Below are 20,042 nucleotides of genomic sequence, written 5' to 3' on the forward strand. Positions count from 1 at the left end.
AGCTTCGAAGCTTTCGTTTGTCTTTTATCGCTAGCGAGCCAATTCCGGCGAAAGGTAGAGAGAGAGTAGTAAAAGTAGCGGCAGGTAGCAGTAGTAGTAGTAGTAGTAGTAGTGGTGGTGGCTCAGCTCTGATCTCTTTTCTTCGTCCGTCGCGCCTGTATTAGCCCCGTACCGTTTCTGTTCGCGTTCCGTTACAACTAAATAGGTGCATAGGTTATCAGCAGGGGGAGACGACCTCGACGAGATTACATCGGCCGCGTATATAGTTCGTTCCTCGAGACAGCATGCATAATGAGTCGGTAAACGCGAGAACGTTAATTAGAACCCCTTAAGGATCACGCCCGAAACTCTGGTTCGCCGTTATTAATTCGATTTTCCTTTGACAGAGCCGAAACATTTTCCTTTCGCTAATCAAATTTCGCAGTCTGGGAGGAACGCGAGGATCGGGCAACTTTTCCACGAAATCGATCGAGATGCCTCGGAATGGTAGATTCGAAGGGAGAGGAGTAAGCGCGCGCGGTTTTATGCAACGGATCTACGTCGGTTGGAACGGAGCCCAAAAGCCGGTAGCTTCATTTTCGGAATATTCCGAATCCGGAATAAGGGTGGAATTACTCGTAGCACGTGGTACGTAGGTTGTAGAACCATCCGGGTACAATGGGCGAACGGCATTGTCTCCCGCGTCCGCGTCGTCGTCGCCGTTACATAAAGTAGGTGTTAACCGTCGTCCCTTACGTAGCTGGTACTACGCGCACCCTTTCAAGGTTACTCTATTGTTTTTTCGGAGCACCGGTTAAGCCGGTGACGCTTCCGGTGCTTTCCACAGATGGTATCGACGACACCCGATTACGAGGGATTCCTCTCCTCGAGGTGGAGATCGTTCGTGTCGCGTCGTGTCCGACGACAACACAAAACCCTCGAATATCTGGCTCGTTCGATCTCACCGGGCAACCTACCGGATCCGAAAGATTCATCGAATTTTTTTTCTCCCATTTCGATCTCGGCAACGTTCTAAAGCTTAGACGCCGGAATTCTCCGGTGAGAATTCGAGTTGGTTTCTTCTACTTTGCTCTCCTCTACTCTCGGTGGTGGTAGCCCGGGGTCGAAGAGAGGGAACTGGATAGGAAAGGAACGGGGAAGGAAAGAGGCTAGGAGGCGGGCGTTCATTCCGGTCAGACGGCGCACTGATTCCTTGAAAAATTGCCAACAACTCGTGCCCGTGCGCATCCTTCCTTCCTTCCTTCCCTCCTTCCTTCCCTTCTTCCTTTTCGCTTTTTGCTCTCCATCGCGTTCACCATTTTCGCAGCTCTTCGCCCTACCACTATCTTCTCGCGCACCATAAAGGCTAAGCGAAAATCATTTTATCTCGCCTTCGTTCTGTCCTGGAAACGAGTGTTCCCGAATGTTTTCCCTCTGAACGATTCGCGCGACATTTATCCTCGTCCGCGCGATCTTATCCCCGGAATTACTGGTGAAATCGACCAGCGAATCGCGCCTCCGGTCTAGATGGATTATCCTTGTTAGGTTACCAACGATTCCTCTTCCTATTGGATATGCGTGTACCGGAACTCGGTCTTTCCGCCCTTTTACCGATTCCAGAATTCAGTCATCGTCCGCTGACTGGAAAGAGTCGAGTAAAGCATTCGACGATGTAAAAAGTAAGTGGAGCAGAGTCGGTGAAAGCGATTACGCGTTTAAACTTTTTCCGCCGCATTAAAGGGAGCCATTATCGCGGGCGTGGATCGCGACAAAGAAGTCCAGAGTCGTTTATATTATATTTATTATTACGTATATATTAGGTATCGCGGTTCCTGGGCCAGTGGGGTGATGTCGCGAGCGTTGATTACACCCCGAGAAGGGTACGACTCGCGCGAAAGATCGTAAATCTTGTCGGGGGGGGGGCTCTCGTTCGAAGCGAGCCACCGGCCTAACGCGTCGCGGGGTTAGACCCCGGAAGACGTCGTCGGGAAAAAAATGCTCCTTCCTCCGGCGAGCACCACCGCCCCGATTCTACACTGGCAACACCTCTTCGGAAGATTTGTGAGCAGGATTTCGTAGCTCGTCGCGCGGGGATCGCCCGAAAATTTTTCATCCCGATTATATCGGCGGTAGTGTCGTGGCATTTTCTCCGGAAAAATTGTTTCGCCTGCCACGATGTTCGCTCCTTCCTTTTGTTTCGAAACGATTTATCACTCCGGCAAGGAAGATCGCGTGCAGCCAGCCACTCTCAGCCGGGGCTCCTCGTTACCTTCGAACTCGCTCGGTATTCCATGCTAATTTCCTTGCTTCGTTTCGCTTCTCGCCGGCATCCAAACTTTTTGCCTCTTTTTCCCCTCCTTTTTCCTTCCTTCTTCCAACCCCGAAGGCATTCAGGACCGAATGCGCGGCTCTCAGTCGCGTTGAATTTCTTTGAGGAAATTTTTTCCCTACCTTCCGCGACGGTATCTCGGGCCCGTCGATGATCGATGAGCGGTGCCCGCGATTCGCGGTGAAATCGACGCGCGCCAGCTAAAAGATGGACGGCTTTGACGCGCGGCGTTTGCATCGCGAACCGAACGAAAAAGGGAGTCTTCTCACCCACCGGAAAACTTCCCTCGTTATCTTTGATTACGTTTTCGATTCTTCTTCTTCGTCGTCGTCGTCGTCGTCGTCGTCTAACAATTTCCGAGTTTCTCCTACTCGAATTCCTCAAGTTGCACGGGAATTTTGTAATTTAGTCGTTTGTTCGACGTCCCTTTGATGTTACTATCTCTCTCTCTCTCCGGCTCGCGAGTATTAATCGCGACCAAAGTATTCAAAGACTTTTTCCGTGCGGTAGATGAACGCGAAACGAATCCATCCTGTACTCTTGTCGCGGCGCATCGTATGCACGAGCTACTAGCAGACTTGTTGCTCGTCGCGTTGGACGAAGAAGAACGGTGACGGAAATCGAAACGAAGGTAAAGGCTTTCTTCTTCTTCTTCTTCTTCTTCTTCTTCTTGTTCGCGATCTCGGCTCGAACGGAATTCCGGCACGACTCTGTTCGATCGCGAAACGCGGCCAGTGAAATTGATCGATGTACTTTCCGGTCCGCAACCCGCTCTCTGCCCGATTCCTTCCAGCCAGTGGCCCGCATTAAGTCCCGAACTCGTCGGATCGAATCTCGCAGCAGAGGGGAATGCACTCGACCGATTCATTGTGAGAAACCCCATTACCCTTGCCTCGTTCCTACGACTGATCGGTGTACAGAAGCAATAACGTCGATTTGGAAATCAAATAACGGCGCAACCGTGTGGAATTTCAACTATCCGTTCTTCCCTTCTAATATTCTTCGACTCTAGATTCGCAACGGAACGTTACGGAATCCGTATCGAGTCCGTCCTCGCGTACGCGACATTAACAGGATTCCATTCTTCGTCCCCGATTGCCCGATTGGCTCCTCGATACTTTTGCCTACCCACTAAACCTCTCTATTGTCCCCGCGTCAATGGTATGGTCCGGTCTAATCACCGCGGTCCTCCTTTCCTTTTACTTTCTTCGCCCTTTACGATCGCCCGTTCAAAAGGTTACCGCCGCCAGGGAATGGCTCCGAGCCGACAGGTTTTTTTAACACCGACTCTTCGGAATCCTGGCTCGATTGCTACCTGCTCCGGATTGATTGCCCGATCCGCCGGATAGAACGTGCCGATGGCCTTCTAATCAAACCGAGAGGAGCCAGTGAAACCGGTAGCCATCCTTTACGAGTACATTAATAACGAATAACCAACAGGGAGAGCAAGTGGAAAGCTAGCAAAGTCGGATCATATTTTCAAGATGCAATTTCAACGGAAATCTCTTAGGGTGTACCAGCTGTTACCGAGCCACCGTTACCGGCATTCTTTCTGAACTACGACACCTATCTACCCCCCCCGAAAGATACGAGGAGCAGACCAAGGGATTAAGGGAAACGAGGGAAAAGGGAAAAAATAGAGGATGCTCTCTCTCTCTCTCTCTCTCTTTCTTTCTGTTACTCACCCACGCCGCTAAGCCGTTCTTAAAAGAGATAGCAGATTTTTCCTCGAGCCCCTTCGCCCCGTACATTACTTGGCGGTACGCTACTCCGAACTGCCTGTCGACACTTGCTGAACTTGTTCGCGAACTTCGACCCGTGTTCGCGCTAAACGAGTTACGAAACAGAGATAACGCTCGTATCGCGCGTCCCAGATTAAACGTTCTCCCTTGCGTAATCGAACCCCCTCCACTACCCTCCTATATTCTCACCGGAGAATACCGAGTAACGAACTAAGAATAATAATTATCAGGCACGATCGATTCGTTCGTACGTACGTCGTGTATCCACGTCAACTTTGACCACGGCGGATTAGCTCTGATGTGGCATTCGAAATAGACGTCGTCGCCCTCCTTGATGTCCTCGGGACTCAGCGTCGATCCAAGGTTCAGCGACACGATCGGTGGATCTGCAAGAGAACGAATTTAATCGGATGTAATTATATTTCCGTTCTATCTCTCGTTTACCGTCTTCGTTAGTTTAATCATACCGGAGCCCGGTTTAGCTTGTTCTCTGCGAGTTTATTCTTCGGGCGTTCTCGCAGGATTTTATCGCGCGCCACGATAAATTTCCCCGCCTCTCCGCGTTCTACACCACTCTTTCGAGATAGTATTAAATTAGCTCGATCACGTCCGCCAGCCGCTGCTCCCATCAGCTGCTTTTTAACTCTCCTCCTCCGCCGCCCTTGTTACCCAACCCGGTTGTCCTTTCGTACCTCGCGCCCCCGGGCGGGATCGCAATAAATTCCGCTCGTCCTTTTCATTTTCGAGAGCTCGCGTGTACGGACGGAAACGAAAGAGCGAGCCAGCCGAAAAACGAGGGACCACCGGTCTACCCGAGGTAACGCGTAATTTCAACGATGCTGCTCTCCAACGGTCAACATAATTGGATACGCGACGTGACGTCCTTTCCACCCTTCCTTCTTCTCCTCCTCCTGCTCCTCGGGTATTTAATCGTGAAAAAAAGTTGCACGCGTTCGAGCATCGATCGAAGAAAAATTTGAAAACTGTTAAACGCGACTTCTTAACCCCTATTCCGGGACGACCGCTGACGGGGAGGTTTTTGATAAAAGAAAGTCGTGAAAAAGATCGGCTGGTAGAAGAAAGGTACGGCGGTACGGTTCCCCCTCTTTACGAGCTGTCCGTCCCGAGCGTGTCTCGTTCGGTTTTGACTGTAATTCGTTTGGAAATTCAACGGAGGCCGTTTTATCGCAGTCGTAAAACGGGAAAGGAGGGGAAGCGTTGGCGTTCAACGTAAAAAGGCTCGTAAATCGGGCGATTTCACGATGCGGCTCGATAGAAGATGAGAATGGTTTATTTTTTTAGAGCGCTCGCACGCCGCGTATGCATACATTAAAAAGAGGGAGAGGAGGGACTCGGTCGGGCGAGCCGAGACTCGGAAGCATCGAATATGCATTTAACGTCACGTACGCTCGTAAAAGGTTCGGCTCCGGGTACGAATCGCGGATTCCGTACGCGAAAAGACCGATAGAATATATATTTATCGTCTACTTACAGACAACGTTGATTTTCCAGGATTTCTCGACGAACAGTCCCGTCACGTTTGGATTTTCGGCTCTGCAGGTGATCGATTTCCCGTGATCCTCGACGCCCGGCTCGAACTCCACCATGCTCACCGTCCGATTCTCCGACCTTTCCTCCTGCGTCACACGGATCGTTACCAAGTTTAATCTCGAAACCTACCACGCACCGTTCGCATATTTTCTCAGCAAACCCACCGGCTAAATACCGTTAACCCCCTTGTCCTTTTCGGATATTCCTCTGGTTTCGAACCACCTACGAAAATACCCTCCATTCCGTCCTCCGTTGCCAGGACAAATTTTCAATAATACTCCACCAACAATAATAACCGATGGTAATTTCACGCGATTCCGTTCGAGGGACGAGACAGAGATAAAAATGGAGAAGGAAGAAAATGGGAAACGAGTTCGACGGGAACTCGGTATGGTTAATTTTGGTTATATTAAGGTCGAGAGGCGGACCGTAAGCAACGTTGGCAACATCTGCTGCTGGAAATTCATTCCTGCTAGCCCCGGACTCGAAAGGACTCGAGTCCTACAGCTAACGCCGGTGGATTTCACCGAGCGTGAATTTTACCGGCAGCTTCTGACGCTTCTGCTCGCGAAACCGTCGCCTCCCGTCCCGTTTCTCTATTTATTTTCCACCGGCTGGGAGAAAAAAAGCGGCCGCCGCTGCTTCGACCCGGAATCCCGTTTCAAGGTGTACCAACCGATATACACGGTTCGACGCGCGAACCACGCCACAAGAGGGGCGGTTTCGAAACCGAAACTCTCGAACGAGTCTTTGTCGCGTCGCGTCGCGTCGCGTCACGCGTTGGTCGACCGCTGGAATTATTCTCAAGACGAAAAAGAAAAATAACGCTGGCGTTGCGGCGGAATTTCATTTGGAGATATTTATACGCTCCCAAGTGCACCGATGCGCTGGCTTTTCGAGCAAACGGGAAATAAAGGTAACGTATCGCGCGATTATACCGCGGTTCTATCGCAGTTTTCTCGGGGCTTTCGCGGCACGCTAACGAAACGCGTTTCCCGGTCGTGGAGCCACGTAATACCGGGGAACGCGCGGTGAACGACTAAAGACAGCCTGGACGACTATAGGATAATCAGGATGGTAATGCGATAGAACCGGTCTACGTGTTCCGTCGCTTATAGGATCTGCTTACGTTAATATCTCTCTCTTCTTCCTTTCTTTACTTTTCTTAGCCAACGTAGCGCTCGCCTGCGTACCCCCTGCTTCTTACCAGCCTCCGCTACGAGGCTATATTTTATTATTCCTCGCTTAGAACCCGTCGCGTCGAGAATTTTAAGGAGACGCCGCCACCCTCTCGTCTCCTACTCCCGTCTCCTTATCGCGCCGACCTAACGTTCGGCTTCGAACCAACTAGGATTCCTACTCGACGAGAGATTCTTTCGCCGGATGTTCTTTGTCGTCGCGAGATTTAACGCGTCAACGAGCACCGGGATGCCGCGAGTTCATGAAAATTCTCCGTGTTCCCTGAATAATCGATGCGCCGCGAGGGCAGCGCTCTCATCGGCGAATCCTAACACGTATCCGGTTCGCGGGGCCAGTCGAAGAATTTTAATTTCACCTCTCTCTCTCTCTCTCTCTCCGGACGCCGTATGAAAAGTACGCCGGCGTCGCGCTGTTCGACGCGTTGCGGTCAACGCTACACATCTCCGATTCCGGATTATCGATAATGCGACCGCCTCAGGGCCGGTGACCTATAACCGCGGTGATTTAGCTGCTGCGAACCCGAATCTGTTCGAACGCGAGATTAACTCGAGATACGATGGAACACGGTCAACGGATATCCGAGTAGACGGAACAAAGAAAAACTTCATCTCGAACGAACGATCTTCCTCTGTAACGGACAAGTCTTCCCAAGTTCATTTCGAAGCCAATAGCAATGCCGTTCGTAGCTACATTATTGGAAACGTCGAATATCACGGACTCGTATCTTTCCGATAGACGCGCCCGACTATCGACTTCTCCCTAAACGCACCCCCGAACGAATCTCGTCGCGTGATCCCGTCCTCTTTTTTAACAACTCCGTTTTTCAAATCATTCGATCACCCCGGTCGGTTAAATCGGCGTTGGTTAATTGGCAATTAGCATGGCGGCAATGAAAATATCTGGAGTCGACAGGTGGCGGCGGTTGGTTAATTCGATCGACGCTCCTCGAAACGTTTGGCCGGGTTCGAATCGGGGAGCGCGGTGCGCTCCTCCGTCGAAACTCGCACAATCGATGAACGTCTGACGATGAACCTCCGAATCCGATCCTGTTCAACGTCTTCGTCCGGCCACCGCTTTGACTCTGTTTCCGAGAGAGCCGAGAATCTTTCCCAAGGGAAAGATAGTTATCGGTTCCCCGGAGCGTTTCGACCTTTTCAACCTCCCTTCGCAACGAGAGAACGGAGAGTTCTTTCCAGCTACTAGCGGTGTATCGATTCGCGCGTAATTTCCACCGAAAAGGATCGTTCGCAGGTGTTTTTAATTGGCCGGTGGCTCGTGGGGAAGGTTGAACGGAAGAGCGGAGAGGTGGCCGGAAGAGCGGAAGAGCGGAAGAGCGGAAGAGCGGAAGAGGAGCCGGAACCAACCAGGCGTAATTCACAGGGACGAGGATATTCTGATTTAAATTTCGAGCAAGTGAAATTGAAATAGCTTAGTGTCAGGACGCGTTACCGTATTTCATCGTAGCTGCCCGGTGGCGTCCAGCCCTCGAGAACGGGTCAGGTTAATTAACAACCGGCGGCCCCCGCCGACCAACACGCCTGGTTATAATAAGCAGCTTAGCTGTTAATTAAATGCCCGGCCGTTACCTTTTGTTCCCTACCAACCGCAAACACGACAAATTTCGTTCACCCCTAATCATTTCGAACCAATACCAATCCAATCCTTTACTCACCGTCGTGTGCTTCAGCTGTCTTCTTCGTCCCTTGTACCAAGTGATCACCGCGGGCGGCCGTGAACCCGTCGTTTCGCATTCCACCTCGTACCGTTTACCAGCCAACAGGGACTCGTTACCGACCCCCTTCTTCCCCGGTCTCCTTATGTTCACCGTCAACGGTTTCACTGGAAAATCAACCGAAACGCAACGTAATCGAACGAATCGTATATTGATTTTTCAAAGCGCGTGTAAACGCGCGGAACGATACGATGGTTCTCCGGACGGGGCGACGAACGCTTTGACGGACGATAAATTCGAATGTTTCCGATTGCCCGCTACCGACCAGATACGATTCGTTCACCCGTGAAATATGAAAACTACGAAAATAGATTCGTAGCTCGAACCACCACCACCATCACCATCGGTGCGCTGGTTTATACCTACACCATCGTTTTCGCCTCCGCTCCCATCGAACCGACCGCGATAACGAGTCATCTGCGATCCTTTTCGTACGCGTTACCAAATTTTCGAACCCGACCAACGACGCGACGGATCGCGCGGCCGCCGCGTTCAAATATTTCATTTGCTCGATTTTCGGAATCGACGGCCTCTTTTCGATTATCCGCAATCTCCTCGATCCCGTTCCACCCCCCCCCCCCCCCCGTTCGACGGTTTGCCTCGTCACCGTTCAGAGGGGTTTTTTAATTTCTCTTTCGTTTTTTGTTCCGCCGGCCATGAGACGAATACACGCTCGATGCATGGTCACTTGCTCCGGCTCGCGAAAATCAAAGAGCGTCGAGCATCGATCAATCTCCCTTTTCCACCGCCGACCCCTACCTCCTCCCGACCACTCTAATCCTCTACCCCTCCCAATCCCCACACCCCTTCGTTTCGTTATCTCTGCGCACGAAGCGCATTTTTTTCCCCCTTTTCCTTTTTTTACTTCCCTTTTTTCCCTGCCTACCCCCCTACTACCACCACCGTTCGCCGCTATGATGGGTGTTCTCGTTCACCAATAACGGGTCTTCAATTTCGTCCTCCGCATCCCCGTGTTCGCCGAAAATTTCTCCTGACTTTCGGAAGCATAGATCATTCACCGGCGATCAATCCCGATCAATCCCGGTTTTCTTTCTCGCGGGAACGGATTTCCGCTTTGCCTTTCCTTCGAGTTTCGTTCCTACTCGCGCGCGGCCATGTGGCGGCCAACGCGGCGCACGATCGTTGCCCGTAATTGCTTTATGAATTTTTCAGTTTACCCGTGAAATTGCTCTTTCGTTGCCACATATACACGTATATACGTATAAAGAGAAAGAAGAGGGAGAGAAGGCGGTTGGTCGTGAGTTAACGAAGAATTCTAATTTTGAGAAAGCACGAGCTGGTTCATCGGGTTCTTTCAGTGCCAGAGGGGTGGGGCTCGAGCCAGGATTTAATATATTTCTGGCCTTATCTCGCCTTATCTTCCCTTAAACGCGATTCACAGCGACGAGGAAGCAAAAGGATGTTGGCCCACTTTTGCTGTCTCGTAGATCTTATCGTTAACGCGGGACCAAGATAGGCTCGGGGTGAGGCTTCTGATTTGTCGCCCGCGCGATAACAATTCGTATCTCTGCCCCCTCCGAAACGACCGAAACGAATAAATGTTTAGACATCGAGCCGTCGTATCCGAGGCTCGACAGTCACTCACGGTTAAGATCCAAGAAAACGGAGCTCTCCTTCGGCTCGATCAGATCCGTGTTTCTCGCTTGACACGTGAAATTCGCGCCGAGCTCCGTCCGTGTGATGGGTTGCAGGGTTAATCTAAAAAAAAAAAAAAAATGAAGTAAGAAAGAGGAAAGAAATTTTCATATATACATGTAGCTACATATAGATACCTGTTCTCTATTACGTCGCCAACGTTCTTCTCGTACTCCTCGTCTTTGAGCTGACCATTGACGAGCCACCGGACCATGGGCTCCGGCTTGCCTGAAAAGCAAATTTACGAACCGTTAAGGAGAGCGGGTAAGATTTAGGAAAGAGCGAACGAAAACACGCCGCTGGTCCAGGAAAGTGGAGCAAATCGCGCGGCCGTATGGAGCGTAACGACTCGCGGAAAGTGGTTTCGACCGAGGGGAGATCGACTTGGAACGGTTCGCGGCGGAACTAAAGGAGAAGAGGCAACCGGGTAGATAACGAGAGGAACAGTAACGGGGAGGGTGCTGGTGGTGGTTAGGGGCGAAGAAGACGGGGGCGAGCCACTAAAGGCCAGATGAGTTCGCCGGGAACTTTTAAATTGGCCGATACTCGCCGAGAGTTTTGGATGCGGTGCTTCGGACAAAAACCTTCTATAACCGCGCGCGTTACACCCCTCTCTCCTATCGAATCGATCGATAAATATCAATTATAGAGCGACGGATCGACGCGACGACGCGACCGTAGAACGGATCAAAGCGGGTGAAATATTAAAAACGTATCCGTAACTGGCTACGATTTCGTCGCCACTCGAATATCGAGACCGTGACGTACGCGCGCGTGTGTGTGTGTGTGTGTGTGCGCGCGCGAGACACGAAAACGGAGAGGGTTGGAATCGATTGCGTGCTTGGAGAGAATTGGGCCGGAAGTGTATACCTACGCGTAGCTATCGGATCGAATGATAAATAAGGGTTCGACTCGAGTACCTTCGATCTCTTTAACGTAGCTCGCCTTTCGCGATTCTACGTGCCGTAGCGAAAGTGGCGTTTATCGAAAATAAATGGTTCGAGGAGGGTGTGTATCGTATACCTATACTTGTACGCGCGTCTATAGCATTGTATATCGAGGGTTCACCATTCGAAGGAACGCTCCTCGGATATATATATATATATACATATATATAGACTCGGCGCTATATCACCGATTTACATATCTCTCGCGAATAATACGCGGCTCCGTGGCTATAAGATGCATATTTTTGTTGGAAAGCTGCCGGTTAGGGGGGGGGGGTGATAAAAATCGGTAGCTCACGCGATGATATATGCGCGATGGGTCAGAAATGGAAAAATAAAGAAAAGAAAAGAAAAGAAAAGAAAAAAGTATACCGCGTAGACGAGGCAGCGAAGCGTCGAAGGGATATCTCGTTCATTGTTATTCACGATGGCTTGCCAGGCTGGAATTGCAATTTAATCAGACACGACGGCGTGTCGCCGCGATACTTAAAATTGCGAGTCCGATCTCCGATGGAACCGAGGTCTGGATTAGCTTCGCGTCGTTGTTATTCAGGATGGTCGACGATCTAGATTGCGTTTTTTAACCGTCTCCGAGAGGCTGTATTCGGAAATTGGCAGAAGGACACTGGTTGCGCGATCTGCACTGCGCGAGCCGGGAGAGGCAGTAAAGTGCGGATTTTAATCCGCGGACACCGGACGATATCTTGCAGGATTAAGACCGGTCCGCAGCCACTCGGCCACATCTAACAAGTTTACCGTCGGTTCGAACTCTACTTAAGGCAAATACCCGCTCCGCCAGGATACCCGAGATCCTCGCCAGATTTCCTCTCCTCCCGGCTCGTTTCATCGTTGCCCGAACTCTGGACCTCTTGACTCAGGATTATCGAGGAACCATCCGTTTCTGGCTTTAACCGATTCCACCAACAACCTACGCGACTCTATCGCTCTCTACGTCTTTCCTCGTTGTCGACACGCGTCAAAACGCGTTTCCCTTGCCTCGACTTTGCCTCCTCTCCAATCATTTTTAATATCTTTTATGGAGCTACCAGTTCCGTTTTCCGGCGGCGGGATTGAAAAATAAATATTCCCCGCACTCGGCCAATACTCGGGCACGGGCAGATTGCGATCCCACGACATTCCGCGCATACCCCGGGGAAATAGGCAAAGTGCATCGCGCTTGATGAGGCGAAAGAGAACGAAGACGAACCGAAGAAAAAGAAGAGTAATTATCCGAGTAAACTGGCTCTAATGTGTAACCGGCTTTTCGATATCGTTCGTTGCAACGGTATTTCGGGGCTTTAATTTCTAGAATTTTCGAAATTAACGCTCGGTCGGAAGGGAACGAAGAAATCTTCTTTTCGAGAAACGAAAAGTCTTTTCGCCTTGACCTTCCTTTAATCGTTTCCCTGTGCTCTGGTGAAACGTCTCAAAGGAATTCGTTTCACGGCGTCGGAAAGGGGAATCAGCTCTTGAAAGTTGGAGATAGACGTCTGCGTCTCCATGATTATCAAGGAGCACGAGGAAAAGAAAAAAGAAGCGAAAAAAAGGAGAGGAAGAAGAAATAATAATAATAATAATAATAACGATAACGTTAAAGAAAGAGAGAAATACGTAAGGGTATAAAAGTTGGAGAAGGCATCGAGTTGTTAGGCGAAAGGGATAGGTACGCGCGTATAGTAGTAGGTGTAGTAGGTACATCCTCGAAGAAAGACCCTCGATTCTTTCCGGGCACGAAGTCGAGTAATTGGCGATAAATCGTACAAGCTGGCCGAGTCGTAAAATTTTCTCACCGCTATTCCCATAAATTATAGATAACACGAAAGACGGCCGTGGGGGGAAGAAGTTAGGCTTAGTTGTAAATCGCGTATAATAGAGCGGTACGGTGATCGGAGATCAGGGGGAAATCAGGCGAATCGATGGGAATCTCGACGGAAAGATCGGCATAATTAGGGTTAATCGGTGCTGGCGCAGCGGTGTCGAAAACTGGGCAAAAAATATTTATCGTTCGTCGGGAGGAAGATAAAGCTCGCGTATTATCGCGTGTCCCGTGTAATTAACGCGAGGTGTCCGCGTCGGTTTTTTCGTTTTAAACGACCTCGTTTCACGGCGAGACCGGCCAATGAGAACGACGCGTCGAAGCGAGGACGCGTTTAACGCCGGCTAGCTACGCGTATTTTCCCCATTTTTTTTTCCCTCTCCTTTTTTATCGCATCCTCGGTACCGTCTCGGAGAAGAAAAATCGCGAGCGGTTTCTGCTTTCGAATTTCCTGCCGCGTCCGCTCGCTTTATGAAGATTAGACTGTCCGGTTGGCATATCTCGCGAAAGGCAAATGCGGTTTCTCTGAAATCGCGCGCTATCCTATAAAGAAGAACGAAGCCAGCCAGACCGCGAATAAACCTGCCGATTATTCAGAGAGGCGAGATAACGCCGGGCAAAAGTTTTCCCGATTCTCGTTGCGCGGTATCGGGGGAAGGGAAAAAAAAACAAAAAAAAACAATAACGAAATCGATATCGAATTACGGTACGTGCTCGAAACAAAGTACCGGGTCTAAATATCGAGGGAATAAGCCGGCAATAAAATCCGCGGTCGGCGAATTTTTTTACGACGCGTAAAGAGTGTCCACGGTCCTGTCCCCGTAAATGAGCTACTACGACGCGCACGGCCGGTCGCATTAACATTTAATCGGTAAAGTATACCCGGCCGTAATTTCGCATTGGCGTTCCGTTCCCGACCTCTCGCGTTTCGATTGAATTGCAAATCTTTACCGAAATGGCGGCGGAAACTTATCGCGAGCGCGAGCCCCTGTCCCCGTTCGACAAGAAGAGCGAGAGAGAGAGAGAGAGAGAGAGAGATCAACGGAGAACTTTCCTCGAAAAACCGGATGAAACAAACATCGGAGTCGCGAAATTTCAACGGACCGCTTTGCGCCGACCGATAGAAACGATATCGGCTACCGATACGCTACCGCGATCGTTTCGAATTGAAATTTCTAGACACTACGGTTACTCAGCTCGGGGAATGAACGAAAATATGAAACGGAAATAAGCCCGGCGTTCTTGAAACCCGATCATTTACAACTAAATGAAAACAACTCTTGGAAAGAGGACCATCCACCGTTATTGTTAAGGATAAGCCGATCTTCTCGATATTCAATTTGCACGCCGCAGTGCGTATGATCGATGCGCCGCGCCGATGCGATTTCCCATCGAATCTGCATAGGGCAATATTCGTGTGCTCGGCTCGAATTTCGATGCATTCATCGAGCGCCACTGGCTGGGATCAACTCTGCATATTTGTATCGGCACCGTGTAGTCAGTCACGCGATAGTTAGTTACGCGTACCGTCTAAACGATCGAACCGATGGATTTTCGCCTCTCTGTCTCGAGGCACGCCCCGACGAAAGAGGCGCTCGTGGAATCGGGACGTGGCTCCGGCTCCGGCTCCGGCTCCGGCTCGGGGGGCGCCGGGGAAATAATCTTTTAAGGCACCCGAAGAAGTTGCCGCAGTTATAAACAGAAATTTAGATCCAGTTGCCAAAGTAAACACCGGAACCCTGCTAGTTTGGTGCTTCCTCTCCCGTTCCGTCTAGGAACGCTTGATCCTCCGTCCCCGAGTACTTACCTACTTCCACCGCACCAGCGCGTCGCGTTCTTCCGAACGTGGAACTTTTCACTTAGCTCCCATCGTCGATAAAAAGTTGTCCGATCTAATAACCGGCGACACCGGTTACTCCTCGCTACGAACCCCCCCTGCTCTCTTCCTCTCCCGGCCGTTCGAATCGATTTCGAGCTTTTACTTACCACCGGTCACACGGCACGTCAACGAAGGGGTGTCACCCTCCTCGTACGGGCCCGCAGTTCCGTTCACTATCCTGCCCCACTGATCCAAAATGGTCGGCTGCTCCGGCGGCACTGCAACATCGAATACGACAACTCGGTGAAAAATACGAAATTAGCTTTTCCGATGCGGTGCATCGACGCGTACGCGTACCCATGATCGTCCGCGGATTAAACGAGACGATATTTTTTCCTCGAATATTCGTTCTCGGACGGGAGAGTCGCTCGGATAAGCCAACCCGGCTTCGATATTTCCCTGGTTTTTTCCGTTATTTTTCCAAGTTACGTACACGTACACGTGCACGCGCGTACGTCCAACGTATCCGATGCTTTATCAACGGGGTTACGGCTAGCCGCGTCTACCTTTCGCTCCTTTCCGTCCTCCATCGCTCTTCCTCTCGCGGGACGATTCACCGACGCGTCGTTCCTTTCGAAATGTGTTTTTTTCTCTCTCTCTCTCTCTCTTTTTTACCCCGCGAATGTGCACCCTGTGAATCGTTTCCATCGGACATAATCGTAAACGATCGGGAATGAATTTCCATCGTTCGCGACGCTCGAACGTTCCGAGGGTTAACGCGAGCCGGTTGTTTTCACGTGATTCCGGTAGAAACCGTCACCCTCGTTATTCGGGGATCGCGTTCATCGATGTTCACCGCAACCTACAAATATACAACCGGACAGCGTTACGGGTATCCGATTCTTTTTTCCGTGTCTGCTCGAGAAACGATCTTGCTCTCGCGATCGATCCCAGGCTCGCTGGCCAGTCAAAAAATTGCTTTAAGCGGATACGCGAACGGTTATTCGGTTCTGCGATGTCGCGTCAGAAAAACTGCGCGAAACGATCGAACCCCGTCGTAAACTACGGACCAAATCCGAAATAACGTTACGGTTCTTGCCGAGTGAACGCTCGTGCTCCGAGATACATACGATATATTCGCCTAAGCTTTTTCCGCTCGTTTCGCACCGCGCGCACACGCGTACCGCGTTTACCACCTCGACGAACCGTAACCTTTCTCGAGCGAAATCACTCCTCTTAGCTGTACGAAAGGGATTTATCTTTCGATCGAGCGATCGATTCGAGTGGAGAGAGAGAGCAAAGGAGAGCGAAGGTGAGCGCGCGTGGGGTTGTAATGGCAATTACCAGTGGTAATCAATGGACCTCGCTCAGACCGCGGCGATAATTTCAGGGCTGGCTGGAAAATAGACGGCCCTTTGTAGCATGGCCGCGCGTATACCATACCCTATCTATGTGGCTGGCGTCTCTACGTTCTGCCCATCTACGTATAACGTTCCAGCAAGCTTTTCACCTATTCACTGCCGCTTTACACGGCTACCTTGCACCCACCACCACGACCACCACCTTACATCGCTTTCCACTGAATTTTCATTTTTAATCCTTACTTTGTATAGCGTCGACACCAACATCGCATATACATCGCATATACATCGCAGATACATCGCAGATATGGCGCGTTGCAACGCGCGTTCGGTTTGTTTTGATACGAGTTACGCGTCAACGGATACGAGGGATTACCCCTTAAATAGATTCCGTCCGATCGAACTACGTTGTAATATTATAATCGAAAACGTTCGCCAGTACCGATTACGCGTATGCATGCACGAATTTAATGCGATAATTCTTACATTGTTATGGAAATATCGTTTAACTGGACTAATTACCGATACGTCGACCCGGTCGTTTCCACGGTCGAGTGAACGCGGAATGAACACAGAGTTGGAGGGCCGCCGATCGGAACGCGGAGTCGCTTTGCCTTTCCAGCAGGATCGAGTCGCTCTTAGGGACAACGCGAAACTTGCCTCGTACCGTTCTAATATATTAGGCGGGTTAGCTCGGTCGATGCTCGCATTACCATACGTTTCACGGTGGATTCGCGTGATGGAAGTCTTCGCGTCAATTGCCAGTAGTAGTCCCTATTGAGAGAAATACCGCGGCGCGTTGATGGTACCAGCTAGCTACTATTAAGTCAGACAACTGGGAAGCGTGTTAAATTTCAAGGGAATGGTTCTCCAATAGTAGTAATAGCCGAGCGGTGTCAGACGAGCAGAAACATTACCGTAAGTGGCGCAAGAGTGAGAGAGATGTCCGATCGCCCAGCTTTAAGACCCGTCCGAGTAGAAATTCGAGTAGACTCTACTACTACCACTACTACTTCGCTCCATTGATCTTCGGCTTTGATCAACCCTGTAAACCGCTCGGCTTCCCGTAAGCTTTTTAAATATTTAACCGTCGTCTATCCCTCGCGCTCCAATTAACCTTCTCGCGACTTCGCCTTCTTTTTCTTCCGGCGAACACTCGAAACCGGCGTGTTGCATCGGAGGATCGAGATCCTGGTTCGTCCCACCGCAGGCCAGATCGCGCCTCGAGATATGGCATTCGCCAACGAAATTACGTGTCACGAAAAAATTCGCTTATTATTCCGGTTCGCGGGCTACACCGCGTTTCTCCTCGCCACCTTCCTTCTTCCATCCGTAATAACGCTCTCCGTCCATTAAACTGGTTCGCTTACCAATTAAAATCGTTTCTATTTCGTTACCTATTCATCGACGCGGCTAGAACAGTTTACGATTTATGGCGTACACTTCCGCGCATAATAATTACCTACCACTGCTCGCTCCGCGAAACAATTCGTTATTTGCATTTTTATTGTCCCCCGCGTATCTGAAAACCCGACCGACCGGCCAACAAATGCGCCGTTAAATAACTGCTTTAATAAATTCAACGGCACTCTCGCGCCTCTCGCGCCTTCTATCCGGTTCCCGGGTGTGAGATCAAATATTTTTCTACCCCTCCCCGTCCCTTAAAAAATAGAAAAGAAAGAAAAAAAACAAAAAAAAAAAAAAAAAAAACAAAAGAAAATAGACGAATAAACCGATCCGCGATAAAGTCGTAAAGGCACCGATCGCGTCGTCACCACCTTTCTTTCCCTCCTCGTTCTCTGCTTATTGTCGCGGGACGATTAATCCAGGCCGAGGACGCGATTCAACCGTGCATACAAAGGGTAAATTGTTATCGACAAGAATATCATTGTTCGCGGCGTTCTTTATTGGTTAAGGCGACGACGTTTCTCCGTTGCAACGAGATAAATCGATTCTCGAACAGTTATCACCCTCGTAACACGGCTAGCTCTAACTCTAACGCGGGCACGCCGACAGAAGCCACGCCGTTCTGCCACGGCTTCTGCGCTCTCTTTCTCTCTCACTCTCTCCCCTTTCATTTTTCCCTCCTTCGAGCCTTTCCACCGTTTGCTCGCCGTCTTTCTTCGCGGCTTTTCATCCTTTTTCTCTTTTCCTTTTCCTTTTCCCTTTCCTTTTCCTTTTTTCTGTCTGCGGCAATCTTGGATTATCCTCTCGCGCGACCATCTCCAAAGGAACGAGCGCGAACACTCCCGGTAAAAGGAGTCCCAGAGACACGAGGAAGCATTCTGGTTTCCACCCAAGGGAAAATTATTCCCCGGTATTATTTATTCGCGTTCGTTCCGACTCTACGATTAACGCGTTCCTTTTACGAGAAATCCTTCCGGATGGAAATTGATTTCGAGTTGTTTCGAATTTTTCCTGACCTTTTAAACCCAGAAACGAACTTCTAATGGATTACATTCGATATTTCGAAAATCCATCATTCCCCCCGTACTATTAAAAACCGTCCGGTGAAGGATTGCCGGGTATATTTATATACGCACAGGTAGGTAGGTGTACGACGTACATACTCTGTCAGAAGGCGACAAGACACGATGGCACGGGTGCCTCGTTCTTGGATTTCAATAAAAATGTCAAATTTTATTTTCAAATTCGTCGACGGGAACGTCGTCCCATCGTTCATGTTCCTTGTCAGCTTCGAGCGCGTCTCCTCCTCTTTTCCACTTCGCCTTACCCACTCTCTCTCTCTTTCTCTCTCTCTCTCTCTCTCTCTTGCGCGCTCTTCGCGCTGTTAACAGCGTAGCTCGTAACTAGCACTTGGCTCGAGATACAGGGGGCGAGAACGAGTAGTTTTCCATGAAAATTCCGTCTACTTATCGAAGATAAAGCGAAACGAACATACACGTATAGAGCGGGGAATGGTTTGTCGTGGGAGGTCGCGAATTAATTCGCTTCACCGCCTATTCCACCCTTCCGCCTTTCCGTCACCGGAAAGTTAAATTGACGACTCGCGCGAGCTACACGAGTTTCCACTATCGTTCTAAAATTCAAACGAGCCATCGGTGCACGCCCGTGCCACTCGATCCGATCGTCGAGATCGCGGCGCGCGGTTTTAAAATACTCGACTCGCGCGACAACGCGCACCGACGATGCGTTGCTTCCGTATTTTACCGATCAAACGGTTTACCTCCTTTACGGAAGAACGAAAGAAACGGAGGGAGAGGGAGGGAAAGGGAAGCTCGTTACCAGGTTGGTTGTAAAACAAGTAAGCGCGGCGAAGAAAGAGCCGCTACGCTCCGCCTTTCCTCTCGTCTTTTCTGTTCGACCATTTGAATAAGCCTCGTAAGCCCGAAGCTCCGACGAGTTGAAAAGCCAGGGCCGATGTTTGCCGAATGCCACTTGCTATCCCGGTGGCACGGACATGATACACGGACATCCTACCGAATTAATATCGCGAAGCGAGCGCGCGGGCTAAAACCTTCCCTGCCTCCTCCTTTTTCTTCGACTCTTCCTCTTTTTCTCGACCAATTTCACCGGCGACGCTTGTTTCATTACCCGTCAGATCGTCCGAGAGGAGTCCGCTTGTTAAATTTTTACGGCCACCAGTTTTTGCGAGGGCGACCGCTACTCGCGGTCACACCGTAGAGACGCTTAATCGGGTAGATATAATAATAGGCGAGACCCTCCCTTCCCTTCCCTTCTGAAAGACGCGGTACTCGATTAGCCGGAATTATCCGAACGAGAATTCGTATACATATATTTCCTCACTGCCGGCAGCCGATAAGTCAAAGCGAGGGACATTTTAATTATAACGAGGAAGGATATTGCAAGGCACACGGAAACGAAGCTAGCTAACGTTAACCGTCGTTAATTTCGTCTCCTTCTTCTTCTTCTTCTTCCTTTGAGTTCT

The 20,042-nt window shown here is 50.2% G+C and overlaps 1 protein-coding gene across 5 annotated transcripts in view; it reads right to left on the bottom strand.

Annotated features, from left to right (window-relative positions):
• LOC143427758 (kin of IRRE-like protein 1) overlaps positions 1 to 20,042 on the bottom strand; it is a 98,571-nt gene that overhangs the window by 11,766 nt on the left and 66,763 nt on the right. For all 5 annotated transcript variants that reach the window (XM_076902218.1, XM_076902210.1, XM_076902195.1 and 2 more), the window contains exons 4-9: positions 14,939 to 15,049; positions 10,327 to 10,417; positions 10,140 to 10,252; positions 8,474 to 8,640; positions 5,543 to 5,687; positions 4,306 to 4,436 (exon numbers count right to left, since the gene is read on the bottom strand). In XM_076902218.1, the coding sequence (XP_076758333.1) occupies positions 4,306 to 4,436; positions 5,543 to 5,687; positions 8,474 to 8,640; positions 10,140 to 10,252; positions 10,327 to 10,417; positions 14,939 to 15,049 (758 nt within the window). The remainder of the gene's footprint in view (positions 1 to 4,305; positions 4,437 to 5,542; positions 5,688 to 8,473; positions 8,641 to 10,139; positions 10,253 to 10,326; positions 10,418 to 14,938; positions 15,050 to 20,042) is intronic.

The sequence above is a fragment of the Xylocopa sonorina genome, chromosome 1 (genome assembly GCF_050948175.1).
Source record: "Xylocopa sonorina isolate GNS202 chromosome 1, iyXylSono1_principal, whole genome shotgun sequence".
Lineage (NCBI taxonomy): Eukaryota > Metazoa > Arthropoda > Insecta > Hymenoptera > Apidae > Xylocopa > Xylocopa sonorina.